Source organism: Rattus norvegicus, chromosome 1 (genome assembly GCF_036323735.1).
Source record: "Rattus norvegicus strain BN/NHsdMcwi chromosome 1, GRCr8, whole genome shotgun sequence".
Lineage (NCBI taxonomy): Eukaryota > Metazoa > Chordata > Mammalia > Rodentia > Muridae > Rattus > Rattus norvegicus.
In genome coordinates, this window is record NC_086019.1 from 171,077,934 (window position 1) to 171,093,853 (window position 15,920).

General features: G+C 39.9%; 1 protein-coding gene across 1 annotated transcript; it reads right to left on the minus strand.

Annotated features, from left to right (window-relative positions):
* Positions 1-14,063: 14,063 nt before the first annotated feature.
* Positions 14,064-15,378, minus strand: Cdv3l1 (carnitine deficiency-associated gene expressed in ventricle 3 like 1). Its single transcript, XM_574528.8, has 2 exons — positions 15,035-15,378; positions 14,064-14,349 (listed from the first exon to the last, which is right to left on the minus strand). The coding sequence occupies exons 1-2, from the start codon at positions 15,361-15,363 to the stop codon at positions 14,199-14,201; spliced, it is 480 nt and encodes a 159-aa protein (XP_574528.1). The 5' UTR covers positions 15,364-15,378; the 3' UTR covers positions 14,064-14,198.
* Between the last annotated feature and the right edge of the window lie 542 nt (positions 15,379-15,920).

Sequence of the window (15,920 nt, forward strand, 5' to 3'; positions counted from 1 at the left end):
AAGTTTTTGTGGATGAATTGCTTTCCTTATCCCTCCATCGGAGTCCTGCCTAGTTATAGGAGGCTCCATGTCTACCACTGATAGGAGTCTCACCTAGAGTTGACCTATAGGTCCTCCCCACTATTCCAGGTCGCTTACACGTCCTAGAGATAGCCCCCTTATTGCCTATTCAGTTCTCTCTGCCTTGCTCTCCCAACACCTTGCTCATCAGGGAAATGCAAATCAATACAACTCATCAGAAAAGCTGAGACAAAAACCCAAGAGACAAAGAACTCATGCTGACAAAGATGTGAAGCAAGGGAACACTCCCTGACCCCATTCTCCTCCTCTTCCCCATCTCCTATCAATTTCCATCCCTACGTCTACTTCCCATAACTATTTTATTTCCTTTTCTGAGAGTGTTTCAAGCATCTCCCTTGGGCCTCCTCCTTGTTATTTGACTTCTTTGGATCTGTGGATTGTAGTGTGATTATCCTGTATTTTATGGCTAATATCCACTTATAGGTGAGCACATAATAGACATGTCCTTTTGGACATTACCTCACTCAGGATGATATTTTCTAGTTACATCCATCTGCATAAAAAGTTAGACATCAACAATCCAAAATAACCCAATTAACAATGGGGTACAGAGTTAAACAGAGAGTTCTCAAAAGCGGAATCTCTAATAGCCAAGAAACACTTAGATGTTCAGTGTCTTTAGTCATCAAGGAAATGCAAATCAAAATGACTGAGATTCCACCTTACACCCACCACAAAGGCTAAGATAAAAACTCAAAGGTCAGCACATGCTAACAAAGATGTGAAGCAAGGGGAACACTCCTCCATTGCTGGTGCGAGTGCAAACTTGTACAACAACTCTGGAAATCCATTTGGCAGTTTCTCAGAAAAGCGGAAAGAGTTCTACCTCAGAATCCAGCTATACCACTCCTGGGCATATACCCAAAGATGCTCTATCATATCACAAAGACCCTTGCTCAACTATGTTCATAGAAGCTTTATTGGTCATAGTCAGAAACTGGAAACAACCCAGATGTTTCTCAACTAATGGATAAAGAAATGGATAAGAAAATGTGGCTCATTTATACAATGGAATACTACTCAGCTACTAAAAAGAAGGACATCATGACTTTTGCCAGCAAACATTATATTTCTATATCAGTATGAAATGTTGAGTGGGGAATAGTAAAAATATTTTTACCTTCCTCCCTGCTGTGTCTCAGACTGTGATTAAGAATTTTAGGAGACTCACAGAGATGGAACCACTAACCAAAAAATATCCAGGGGCTGACCTAGGCCCCCTATACATTTGTAGCAGATGTGCAGCTTGTCTTCCTCTGGGTTCCTTAACAATTGGAACAGGGCTGTCTCTGACTCGGTTGCCTGCCATTGAATCCCCTTCCCCTAACAGGACTGTTTGTTGGGCTTCAGTGGGGAGAGGACATATTTAATCCTACTGCACCTGGATGTCCCAGGGTGGGGTGTTACCTAAGGGGAGTGTGTAGAGGAGAGTTTTCGCTACACCTATTTGTGCTTCTAGGGAATTGTAAGAGAACACCCACCCAGGAACTATTGTTGGATCTGCAAATGAAACACACACACACACACACACACACACACACACACACACACACACACACACACAAGCTTATTTTTAAAATGCCTTGGCACTCCTAGACCTTCCTCTGCTACCCTAGGCCCAATAGGGGAAGTGCCCAGTGGCCACTTACTGGAAATCTCACATGTCTGGTTGGCTTTATCTCCTGCTGCTACTATGTCCCATCCTTCTTCCTCCAGTCAGTGAGACAGAGCCATTCTGCCCTGTTCCTCTTTGCGTCCTACCCTTGCAACTCTAAGTGTCCCTCCATGTGCCAAGCCACTGGCCACTGGTATTTTTATTGATCAATCAAAAACCAATTGGGGTCAAGGATATTCAGCATCTGACCATGTAGATTCCTGATTGAATCAAAGTATTAGAAATTGAGTCAAAGCTTTGAATCCCCAACAGGAAGGGGTGGTGAGGAGGGGGATTTGTAAGGGTGGAACTGGAGATAAGGGTGGAGCAGGGAGCAATGGAGATGTAATGTAAGTAAATAAATACATTTAAAAAAAGGAATCTCAGGACAAGGAGATTCACCGAGGCAGGCTGGGGAACCTGAGATGGTGTGTCCATATATGAGGCTCAGAGAGACACTCAGAAGACAGCAGCAGTGTGGAGGGAACCTTGACGATGGAAGGGACCACAGATCACGATGGCCAGGTAGTCACTGGAAACTGAAATTTAAGGAAATGAGTCCGTGCCCTCCCCCACCCCCAGAACCTTTGGTAAAAGAATGAGCCCAGTGGTACTATGACTTGTAGCCTGAGCAACTGTTATGCTGCTAGCTTCCAGAATTATCAGGGAATAAATTTGTTGTAAGCCAATGAGTTTATAATAAATTTGTTATGGCAATCCATTAAATGAACTATTTTTAATCTCTATGGTTCTCTTTGTTTGCAGTCTTTAGACTATTTAAAAAGGTATTTTCCCCCCTATATTATGGCTCAGAAGTACCCCCCAACCTGCTTTTACTAATGTCCTAATTGTTTTTGTTCTCAACCTCTTTTCTAAAAGCTGCCCCTGGTCTCGTCACAACTCCAGCTCATTGTCTCTGCCAGGCCACATGAACAGCTTTTCTCTCTACTGTGGTGCTGACCTATCCTTTGTCTATTTTGCTAAAATGTCACCCAGGACAAAGTATCACAGCAGTCACATTTGTTTCACTGGAGTGAGCTTTATGAGGCACATGGATAGGCTAGACTACTCTAGGTACCAACAATGACCAATGCAGAATTGGATTTTCCCCTTGTTTTTTCTTTAGGGATTTGGGAACAAAGTACATTGGTGCTACCTCGTTGGAATTCCCCATTGAACACTGCAGGTGGAGACAAGCAGTGACTGTACTTGAATCTTTGAAATGTCCTCAATATAGACATTCATAATAGAAATGTGACTATGGAAGGATAGGGATGTAGCTCAGTTGACAGAGTGATGGCCTAGTGTGCATGAACTCTGGGTTCAATTCCCAGCACTAAATAAGCCAGATAGGTTATGTATACCTATGGTCTCAACAAGAGGAGGCAGAAGAATGAGAACTTCAAAGTCATCTTAGGTTCTATAATGACTTTGAGGCAAGTCTTGGCTTCAGGAGACTGTCTCAAAACAAAAAGGAGACTATGGACATTTCTGAGGGATGTCAGGGATCCTCTCAGGCACCATTGTGGAAAGGCAAAGGGGCTTGAGGTTCCTGACTGACAAAGAGTTGACTTGAGACCAAGATCAAGAAGAGTGAAAAGAACAGCTTGCAGAATCCTATTCCTGTTGTCCCTCACACTCCCAGGGATCTCTTTCCTTAACAGCCATGTCTGCTGTGCTATGCTGACGATGTTAGTCAATCTCTCCACCAATATTTACAGCAGTTGCTTCAACTCTTCTCAAACAGCATCTGTTGTAGCAGAGGCTGAGCTCGAGCCTCCAGAAGGTAGTGACTGTGAGTTCACAGCTTGGAGCAACAGGGAGTCAATGGGAAAGCAAATGCTGTTCCCAGGGGGAACCTGCCACATGCACAGGGTTGTACCATCTGGGGATGAGAGCCTCAGGACTCCAAGCAGAGAAAGGTGGGACTGCAGGGGAGCAGGGAGTGGGAATGAATGACTCATAAAGAGAAATGAAAGCAATCATCCCCAACTCCATTTCTTCAATACAGCTGTGACTGGTGTGGAAAAGCTTAACATTCACCTCTTTACCTCTAGAATTTTAGCATTTTACCCTGTGAGATTAAATTGACATTACAAGCCATGAAGTCAAGGGAGGGAGTGTGGGGATGGAGGGATGGATCAGTTGTTAAGAGCACTGGTTGCACTTCCATAAGACCCACGTTTGATTCCTTGTACCCATCTGTAACTCCAGTCCCAGGGCATCTAGTGTCCCCTTTTGGCCACATTGGGGTTCAAAGCATACAAACGACATATATGCAGGCAAATAAAACATCCATACACGTACAGTAAAGATTAAAACAGTTAAAAATGCTTTAAAAAGGAGATCGAGAAAGTGTATTTGTAAACATCCTAGCAGGAGGGAAAACCTTCTAGAAAGAGACACCGGTGCTTTGCTTCTCAGGTTACTGATACAGTTGACCTCCGGAATTGTCATGCTGGGGAAGGAAAAGTGAGAGGGGAAGCTTGTCTTGAAGAGATTTTACTCAGTTATGACAATATTGCATGATGGGCAGGGAGCTAGGAGACAGTTGTAGGTTAATGATGGAACTACACTTTGACCAGGACTCTGTGGTTATGTATACCTTGTGCACTCAATGTAAACCAGTTTGGCTGCACAGAATCACTTCTTTCTGCTTTTTGCCATCTTGCCTCTTTTTATTGGCATGTTGAGAATTAGTATTCAAGTCTAGCTTGCTAGGTTTGTTAGATCTCTCTACCCTAAATCTCCAAAAACACAAGGCACCAAAGGTTGTCTTATAAAGCATAGTTATTCACATAGCAACTCTGAAAGGAAAACCTGTGGGATCTCTGCGGGGCAGGTGTTAGGACCCTCCCCCATCTGTTCGTCCCGTGAAAAGATCTTTCTGAGATAGGTAGGTACAAGCATAGGAGGACATGTCTTTGCCTTCATTCTCCACTTTCTCTACTGAGGTAGATAAATGTAAATTGCTTTCATAAAAAGGCTTATTTTTCAGAGCTATTTCCATCTGCAGTTATCATATGCCAAGGAAATATTTAGAGCAGGATGTTGTACTTCCTTGCACTTGTGATGCTCACAGCTTTGGGCCCAGTGTTTATTTTATCTCTTAAAAGCATAGAAGTGGGAGATTTTTCAGAAAAGAGTTTCATTGTAAGGACAATATCTGTCTCAAAAGTGAGTTTAAAAGCAAAATCAAGGGAAGACAGAACAAACTAGACTACAGACAATTCTAAGAGGCATTCACAAGTCCTCACGTTATTAATATAGAGTTAACAGAAGCCTCATTCAGAAACTGTAACCTTCCTGCTGCAACTTGATGTTTAAGATATAATTTTCAGAGATTCTATATTTTCCTCCAGATCAGATAGCGAAGCTAGGGTTGCATGCCCATGTTTCTGAATTCAGTCTTGTATCTCCCTGTTCTACAGCATCCCCATACCACAGAACACCTATATCCCTACAACTCTATACCACAGTGTCCTTACATCCAACATCCCTACACCATATCATCCCTACATCACAACGTTCCTATATCACAGTGCCACTCCGTAGCAGCATCTTATATCACAGCATGCCTACATCACAACACCCTATTCCACAGAATTCCTATACACAACATACTTATATCACAACATTTCTATACCATATCCCTAGACAACAACATCTTATAACATCTCTTTTATCAAAGCACCCCTACATCACAACATTCATACATCATAACATCCCTATACCATAGCATCCTTATCCTGGAGCACTGCTATACAATAACATCTTATATGACAACATCCTGCTACCATAGCATCCCTATATGACAACTTCCCTCTATTACAGTATCCATATATCGTGGTATCCCCACACCACAACATCCTGCCAAGCAGTAAATATACAAAGAAAATGGTTTCTTGTGATATCAGAGTCCAGAGTCTTGATTTGTAATTTAAAAAATCTTCCTCACTTTTAAAAATTTATTTCATATTTTAAATTTTTATTACTTCAGACAAGTCTTAAACTTAAATATATGTTGATTATACTCTTCCCTTCCCTCAAGCTTGTTTAGATCCTCTTCTTGTCCCTAAGCAAACAACTTTAAGGTTTTTTTTTTCAAAAACAAACACAATCTTGATACAACAAAATATCCCAAACCTAGAAAACAACACCACCCAAAAAGAAACAAACCAAACCAAAACCCAAACCAACCAACCAACCAACAAACCAACTAATAAAGAAACAGCCAGGCTGTAACCTAATAAAAGCACCACCAGAAGACTGTGGGGTTCATTATTTGTTGGTCAACTACTCCTGAATACAAGATCTGCTCTAGAGAGGCTGATATATCCAATGTTATCCCATTGGAGAAAATTGTTAAACTTTACCCTAGTGCCTAGGTTTACATTCATTCATTCATTCATTCATTCATTCATTCATGTATGTCACTCACTCATTCATTTTAAAACTACAACAAGATGAAATATAATGAGATAAAACAAAAACCATCACATCAAATCAGACAAGACAGAAAAACAGAGGAAAAGAACCCAACAACCTCCCCACACACATTGCACATATGCACACATGCACACAGAGGCACAGGTGCACACACATGCACACATGCATGCATTCATGCACATGCATATGCACATACACATCACACAAACAGGCACACACACAGAAAGACAGAGAGACAGATAGAGACAGAACACAAGAACTGGAGACCCTCTTATTCATACAGTAGGAGTCCCATAAAATCACTAAACTGAAGCCATAATATATATGTAGAAGACCCGGTGCAGACCCATGCATACCCTATAAGTGCTCTTTCGGTCTTTGAGTTTATCTGAGCTTTGCTTTTGTTGATTTAGAGAGCCTTGTTTTCTTGTTGTCCCCCAAATCCTCTAGCTCTGGCATTCTGTTCCCTGAACTGTAAGTGGAGAGATTTGATGGGGAAATTCCATTAAGGGCTGAGTGTTCCAAGGTCTCTCACTCTCTGACTAATGTTTGGCTGTGGGTGTCTATAATTTTTCTCATGTGTTTCAGGAGGAAGCTTCTCTGATAATGGTTGTACAAGGCACTGACCTACGAGTATAGCAGAATATCATTAGGAGTCATTTATCATTACATTTTTCCTTTTTAAAAGGTCAGTATTATTTGGGTTTTGCCTTAAGCTCCTGTACTATGTAGTCTCAGGCTCTTGGTCACCAAAGCAGTGTTAGGTATGGGTTCCATCGCATGGAATGAGTTTTAAATCAAATCAGTTGTTGGTTGATTACTTCCACAATTTTTGTGCCAAAATTTCCCTGGCACATCTTGCAGCTAGTATACCATTGTAGCAAAGAGTTTATGGCCAGCTTGGTGTTTACACTTCTCTTTTAATAGCATGCAGAGTGCCTTCCTATAACAAAGACGCTGTGATGTAGGGGTGTAGGTTCTATGTAGGCACTAGTTCAATTTTCCATGTTCATTGGGTTGTGTAGGTGTTGACTTCAACAAGAGGGCCTTACTATCAGTTTGTGGAGAGCATCCTATAGCCTTGACGACAGCTTGGACTGTTTGGTGATTCCTTAGGAGCCCTTTAGGCAACAATTCAATTAGATGTAACCCAAACCAGTACTAGAAGTTTTGTTTGGTAACAAGAGTTGGCCAGTTGGGTCTCTGTCTCTCCCATTATTTGGCAGTTTCATTGAGATTGCCTTCACATATATTTTAGGAGGTTTCTACTATATTAGGTTTCCATACTACTCCTTAAATGTTCCTTAATTTTAACTGTATGTCTTCCTATCTCCTCTCACTTCTTCCTAGTCCCTTTCCATCCCAGAACCCCCGATCCATCCATAAATATCTGTTTTACTTATTTCCCTTTCTTAATGATTTCTGTTTCCTCTAGTCCCATACTCTATATCTACCCTTTGTGGTTTTGTGGATTGTAGCTGTGCTTATCATTTTCATGACAGCTAATATCCTCATATAAGCGAACATATACCATATTTGTTTTCTAGGTCTGAGATACCTCACTCAGGAAGATTCTTTTCTACTTCCAACTATTTCCCTGGAAATTCATGATGCCATTTATTTTGATGACTAACTAATGCTTTATTGTATAAATGTACCACATTTCCTTTATCCAGTCTCCTATTGGGGGCGTCTAGGCTATTTATAATTTCTGGCTATTATGAGGTGACATAGTTGAGCAGTGTCTCTGGTTAGGCTGGAGAATTCTATATGCCCAAGAGTTGTACAGCTGAATCTTGAAGTAGATGGATTCCCTTCTTTCTGAAGAACAACCACACTGATTTTCGTCGTGATTGTATGGGTTTGTACTCCCACCAGCAATGGATGAGTGTGCCTTTGAATGATCTGCCAGAATGAGCTACCACTTGATTTGATGATCTTAGTCATTCTGACAGATGTAAGATGAAATCTCAGAGCAGATTTGATTTGCATTTCCCCGATGGCTAAGAATGTTGAACATTTCTTTAAGTATTTTTCAGCCACTTGAGTTTCTTCTATTGAAGAACTCTCTGCTTAGACATCTTCCCCATTTTCCATTGGGTTATTTGTTTTCTTGATATCTAGTTTCTTGAGGTATTTATATATCTTGGATATTACCTTTCTATTATATGTGTAGTAAATAAAAATGTTTTTCCATTCTGTATGCTGCAACTTTATCCAAATTACAATGCTCTTTGCCATGCAGAAGCTTCTCGTTTTCCTGAGGTCCCATTCATTAGTTGTTGATCTTAGTGACTACGCTATCAGCGTTCTGGTCAGAGAGTCTTTTGGCATTCCTGTGGTGATGAATTCAAGGGCATTCCCTACTTGCTCTCTTATCAGGTTTGTCATATCTGATTTTATGTTGAGGCTTTTGATCCATTTGCAGTTTAGTTCTATTTAGGGTGATAAATATGGATTTATTTGGAGTATTCCAAATCAATTGCTTCCATCCAGTTTGACCAGAACCATCTATTGAAGATGCCATCTTTCTTCCAGTATGAATTTCTGGCTTTTTTAAAAATAAAAAATCAGTTTTTTGTAGGTGTAGATTTATGTCTGGGTCTTCAATTCTATTCCACTGATCAATGTGTTTGTTTTTTCATGCCAATGCCATGTTTTTTATTAATATAGCTTGATAGTAAAACTTGAAACTTCCAGCAAGATTATTCAGGATTCTTTTCAGCTGTTCTGAGGCTTTTGTTTTTCCACATGCAGCTGAAAATTTGTCCTTTCAAGATCTGTGAAGAACTGTGTTGGAATTTTGATGGGAATTGCATTCAATCTTTAGATTGCTTTTGGTAGAGTAGGCACATTTACTGTGTTAATCCCACTGAACCATAAGCACAGGAAATCTTTCTGTTTACCGATATCCTTTTATTTCTTTCTTTAAAGACTTGAAGTTTTTATCATAAAAGTCTTTCGCTTGCTTGGTAAGAGATCCCGAACATATTTTATATTATTTGAGGCTATTGTGAGGGGTGTTGCTTTCCTGATTTCTTTCTCAGTTCATTTGTCATTTGTATGTAGGAAGGTTATTGGTTTTTGTGTTACAAAATTTGTGTGTTAACTTTGCTCAAAGTGTTTATTAGCTGTGGAAGTTTCCTGGTGGAGTTTTAGGGTCTTTTATGTATGAACTCATATAATTTGCAAATAAGGATACTTTGACATATTTCTTTCTTATTAATATTCCTTTGTTTTCCTTCAGCTGTGTTATTGTACCAGCTAAGACTTCAAGTCCTATATTAAAAAGGTATGGAAAGAGCAGACAACCTTGTCTTGTTCCTGATCGTAGTGGAATTGATTTGAGTTTTTATCTATTTCATTTGATGTTGGCTACAGGCTTGCAGTAAACTGCCTTTATCACTAATATCTTTAGCATTTTTTAATCATAAAGGGGAATTGGCTTTTGTCAAAGCATTTAATGAGATGATTATGTGAGTTTTTCTTTCAATTTGTTTATATGATGTATTACATTGGCTGATTTTAATATGTTGAACCATCTTTGATTAGTTCTTGCCATTTACTTGTTTTGGGTGTGATTTTTTTCTCTTTGTTCTGGAGGTTTCAGGTAGAAGGCTGATAAATTACTAGTTAGAGATCTCTTCATTTTTTAAAAACACTTAGTGCTATGAATTTGCTTCTTAGAACCACCTTCATTGTGCCTCATACATTTGGGTACATTTAGATTCATTTCACTTCTAGAAAGTCTTTGACTTATTTTCTAATTTCTGTTTTGACCCAGTTTTTTGTTCAGTAGAGGGTTATTCACTCTCTATGAGTTTGTAAGGTTTTATCATTTTTGTTATTATTGATGTCCAGCTTTAATTCATGGTGGTTAGATAGAATGTAGGATGCTGTCTTTATTAGGGTTTTATAGCTGTGAAAAGACACCATGACCAAGGCAACTCTTATAAAGGAATACATTTAATTGGGGCTGGCTTACAGTTTCAGAGGTTTAGTCTGTTGTCATCATAGTGGGAAATATGGCAGTGTCCAGGAAGACACGGTGCTGGAGAAGGAGCTGATCTATAGGCAGCAGAAGGTGTGTCATACTGAGCATAGTTTGAGCATATATCACCTCAAAACCTGCCTCCACAATGACACACCTCCTTCAAGACTCCACTTTCAAGATTAACTACAACCATGAAAACACAAGAAATGAATAATCTCAGTCCAGCAAAGTAAATATAAAAAGTCAAAATAAAGAAAGCAGCAGCAGCAGCAGAGAGAGAGAGAGAGAGAGAGAGAGAGAGAGAGAGAGAGAGAGAGAGAGAGAGAGAGAGAGAAAATTAACAAGAATCAACAATCATTGGCCATTGATATATCTTAACATCATGGACTGAGTTCCTAATAAAGAGATGCAGACTAACAAGAATGGATGTGATAACAAGATTTATCTTTCTGGTGTATCAAAGAAACATACCTTAACATCAAGGATAAACTTCATTTCAGGGTAAAGGTAATTAACCATCAATGACACGCCTCCTTCAAGACTCTACTGTCTCCTAAGACTGCCACTTTCAAGACCAAGCATTCAAACACATTACTCTATGGAGGCCATATCTGTTCAAACCACCACAGATATTATTTTTATTTTCTTGTGTTTATTGAGACTTGCTTTGTACCTAATTATGTGGTAAATTTTGAAGGAGGTTCTATGAGGTGTTAAGGAGGTATATTCTTTTGTGTTTGGGTGAAATGTTTTGTAAGTATCTGTTAAGTCCTTTAGCTCCAGCATCTCTCTGCTTAGTTTTTGTCTGGATGACCTGTCTATTGGTGAGAATTGGGTACTGAAGTCTCTCACTATCAGTGTTTGAGGGAAAAATATGTGATATAATCTGTAGTAATTATTCTTTGTGAAGTTTGGTGCACTTGTGTTTGGGGTATAGATATCAAGAATTGAAATGTCCTTTTGATGCATTTTTTTCCTTGATGAGCATATAGCATCTTTACAGTTTTGATGGTTTTGGTTTGAAGTCTATTTGGTTAGATATTAAAATGGCTATTTAAGCTTTTTTATTAGGTCTAGTAGCTTGGAATATCTTTTCTCTAAACTTTACCCTGAAATGAAGTTTATCCTTGATGTTAAGGTATGTTTCTTTGATACACCAGAAGGATCAATCTTGTTATCACATCCATTTTTTTTTCTCTTTTTTCGGAGCTGGGGACCGAACCCAGGGCCTTGCGCTTGCTAGGCAAGCGCTTTACCACTGAGCTAAATCCCCAACCCCTATCACATCCAATCTTATTAGTCTGCATCTCTTTATTAGGAACTGAATCCATGATGTTAAGATATATCAATGATCAATGATTGTTGATTCCTGTTAATTTGCACTCTCTCTCTCTCTCTCTCTCTCGCTCTCTCGCTCTCTCGCTCTCTCTCTCTCCATCTCCCTCTCCCTCTCCCTCTCTCTCTCTCTCTCCCTCTCTCTCTCTCTCTCTGTCTCTCTCTCTCTCTGTCTCTCTCTCTCTCTGTCTCTCTCTCTCTCTGTCTCTCTCTCTCTCTGTCTCTCTCTCTCTCTGTCTCTCTCTCTGTGTGTGTGTGTGTGTGTGTGTGTGTGTGTGTGTTGCTTTCTTTATTTTGACTTTTTATATTTACTTTGCTGGACTGAGAGTTTTCATTTCTTGTGTTTTCATGGTTGTAGTTAACCTGATAAGATTGGAGTTTTCCTTCTAGTACCTTCTATAGGGCTATAGGGCTGCATTTGTAGATAGGTATTGTTTAATTCTAGGTTTATTGTGGGTTCTCCATCTATAATGACTAGGGTTTTTCTGGGCTGGCATCTGTGGTTTCAGATTCTGCAGCACATCTGTCTTTTAAGAGTTTCCATAGAGAAGTCCATATGTAATTCTAATAGATCTGCCCTTATATGTTACTTTGTCTTTTTCCCTTGCAGATTTTTTTTTTTGTAGGTTGACTGTCTATTCAATGTTAATGTTACAGAGTTCGTACACTGTCGGAACCATGCCTGAGAACCCAAAGAAAGAAATGGTGCAATGGACAGCCTCATCCACCCAGACAGTGTATTAAAACTTGATTCATATGCATTTTGATTTCACAATCTTAAAAAATTATAACAAGACTTGGAATTTACATCTGCTGCAGGTCTTCAGCATTCCAGTACAGTATGCCATTAAACAAACCTCGTCATACGTCTCTGTTCACTTCTTAAACCAGAACCCCGAACAGAATTTGTCTATGTGTGTGAAGCTGGGGTAAAGCATACATTAAGGGAAGATTGTGACTCAAGGTGTGAGATTACTTGTTAAGGTTTTCTGGTGCCCAAATTAAGCCTTCAGTATAACTAAGAATCTCAAGCTTCTAATCACCCACCCTCCTCCTGGCTGGCTCAGATCATGCCAACACTGTTGCCCAGAAGTGGCATACAGTCTGGTCAGGAGACACTGGTCTGCACCTCCTGCTTCCCATACTGCTGCACTAATCCACTAATCTGCAAGACATGCTCTCAAGCTGGGAAAACTTCACTCATTCCGGTTCTACTACTGTCAGTAGTGAGCGAGTCTGAACTGTGTTTGGCAAAGGGATTCATTTACAGAGAGAAACCTAGGCACCGCCATTATATCACACAGTCATAGCCAATGTAGAGTACGTGTACTGAACCATTTGCAGTAGCATGAAAGTAGGTAACTGGCAGTCTATTTCATTAGGTGGAAAGAAATCTAACTGTGACCTCTTCTAAGAGCCAAGTACCACTAGATCGTTACATTGTAATTACTAACAACAGAAGTGCTACATTACTGGCTATTCCCCTGACTCTCCAAGTGAATACAAACATACTCCCAAGGTGAATGATAAGAGCTGGCTAAACAATGAATGGATCTCCAGAATAGCCCATAACCTTAAAATATGGGGCACACATTGTATTTATCAGACACCATGCAAGATTCACAACTTGGTGGTTTTTGCTCCCGTTACTTTGAACTGTAAAAGCCAGGTCAGTGAAACACCCCTTCTGAGCAGACACCACACTCTGTCCACAGCAGTTCAATTTAGACCTGATTAGGAGGCTTGAGCAGCACCTGGAGTGGAGCGGATCCACTGTCCTTTATATGTATCTACAGCTACCTGGTTCCACCTAAGGATGGCAAATTCATAGGGCATCTCACAATTCCAATGCTTCTTTCAGACTATTTCACCACACAATATGCCCTCAAAGAACTTACTCCAAGTCAAAGCAAGGCCTTAATGTGGAACTGGACAAGCACTATCTGAATGAAAATGTATTCAAAGAAACAAGGCTACCCCCACCCGCTCCCCATTTGGTGGACCCAAGTTTGGTTGAATTAAATCCATAGTTACCTCATACAACTAAAAACTTAAATTATAAATCATAAGCCCCACACAGATGATCCAAACACATCATTTCTGACAGCAGCTTGTTCCAGGAAGTCTAACAGCCACAGCCTATAGAATATTCCTTAGGATGGGGCACAGAACAGGTTATTAAGGTCACTTAACTCTTCTGTTTTTACAGCGGATCAGAACCCAGATGGCTGACTTCTGAAGGCTTTCTGCTAGGAATCCAGTAGAGTTGGTTTCAAGGTTCACACAGACACTAATAGCTGTAACCTTATGTAGAAGTTGTGATCCACATGAAATCCACTATTTAAGTGCAGCAAATCTGAGGTAGTCAACCTTGCGAAGGCTCAGTATCTGAACATAAAGATGTTTGAAATGACCACTGGCTGCAGGTTTGGTTTTATACGCAGAGCAACTATGGAAACACTGTTGAATCTAATTCACAAATATTTAAGACAATGAAAACATCCCTAAATCCAAGACACATCAAGATCAGTCGTGACTCTTGAACTTCCATAGTGCAACAGGGACAGCCACTGGACCGAGGTCTTCAGTCAGCCACTGTAGATCCAGAAATCAAGACGCTGAATGGCTGTTCTTGGAGGTTGGCTGTGGTCTAGTTATCTTGGAAGGCTTAGCAAAGACCATTCCTTAACTGTACTGTGTGGGGCTGTACTTCTGATTCTCAAGCACAGCATACTGGTTGTCTAGCTCAAGTTTAAGGGCCTGATTTTTTGAAACCTCCTCCCTAACTCTATTTTTGTGTCTTACTACTTCAAAGCTCTTCTCCATTTCTTTATCCCTAAGGGAAAAGAAATGTAATCAGTAAATATTTCTTCGTCACTAGGGAATTTTGAAAGTATTCTTCCTCGAATTTAAAAAAAAAAAGACCCTAAGAATAATCCTGGAGAGACAGGAAGGGAATACAAAAATCCTTATCAAACCATTAAGGCTTCAATTGAACAGAAAACATGTAATACTGTACTGAAGCTCTGAGGCCCCATCTTCTGAACAGAGTATTTGGGACCAACTTGAAGACAACCAGAGAGAAGCTGTATAATGACATTCCTTCTAAGACTCACTTCTAAGTTTTCGCAGTTAGTAGGTAATACGTCTTTATGCATAAGGGCAACAATTTCCTCATTCAAGTAATGTTCTCATCATTCAACGATTTCTCCTCCCCTTTGCTTTGGGGGAGTGGTCTGATTAGATCAGGTACAGAAGATGTGTGGCAAGTCACTGCTCTCCCAGAGTCCCCCCACATGTGAGGACAGAATGGGGAGCACGTCCAAGTAGAGGTCTAATTCAAGCCAGCTGTGCTCTCAGTGAGGCAAAGGCTGGGATTTAAAAACCACCCAAAAATTCGTCCATCTGATGCCATTTACATTTCTTCCCACTTTATTTACTTTTGAAAATCCATGTCCCTAACAAGATGTAGATGTGCCATATGTGGTCATTTAACTTCAGGCAGCATTCATTTTAAGTACCTGTTCCGGCTCTCTACATGCTTGGCAGTGGACTGCAGGGATGGGAACTGTGTGTCACTGTATATTTCTGGTGGTCCTTGTGGCGTTTTCCTTGTCGTGGTTAGCCTTGCCCCAGGAGGCCTGTATACACCACTAGGCATTGCTGGCTCCGGGGTTTCTGTAACTGTTACTGGAGCAGGAGGCGCTTGTACCAGAGCAGTTTTATTCCAGGGACCTGAAGATTTTTCTGCTCCACTCCCTTGCAGATTTTTAATATTCTTTCTTTGTTCTGTATATTTAGTGTATTGATTATCGTGTGCTGAGGGGTCTTTCTTTTCCGGTTCAATCATTTGGTGTTCTGTATACCCCTTATATATTTATAGGCAATGCCTACTTTAGGTTAGGGAAATTTTCCTCTACAATGTTGTCAAATATATTTTCTGGGCCTTTGAGCTCATAACTTTCTCTTTCTCTATTCTTATTATTCTTAGATTTGGTTCTTTTCTTAGTATGCCAGATTTCCTGGATCTTTTCCCCAGGAGAGTTTTAAATTGAACATTATTTTGTCTGATCTATTCTTCTATCTACTTCTTCAGAGATTGTCTTTTCCATTGCTTTTATTCTGTTGGTAAAATTTGCCTCTGTGTTTCCTGTTCAAATTTCTAAATTTTTCATTTCCAATTTTTCTTCAACTTGGGCTTTTTATTGATATATTCCCACTGTCAGGTCTTGAATTGTTTTATTCATTTCCTCCCATGGTTTCTATCTTCATAATTGTCTTTAAGAAATTTATTTGTTTCCTCTTTAACAATTTCTATTATATTCATAAAGGCTGGTTAAGGTCTTTTATTTGTGCTTCAAATATGTTGAAATATTCAGGGCCTGCTGCGGTAGAGTTGCTGGGCTC

Excerpts from the sequence above, each read along its gene's own strand:
- Cdv3l1 (XM_574528.8), bottom strand. The coding sequence starts at position 15,363 with ATGATTGAACCGGAAAAGAAAGACCCCTCAGCACACGATAATCAATAC. Across the intron at positions 14,350-15,034 it reads CATGTAGAGAGCCGGAACAG|GGATAAAGAAATGGAGAAGA; the intron begins GTACTTAAAATG and ends CTTTTCCCTTAG.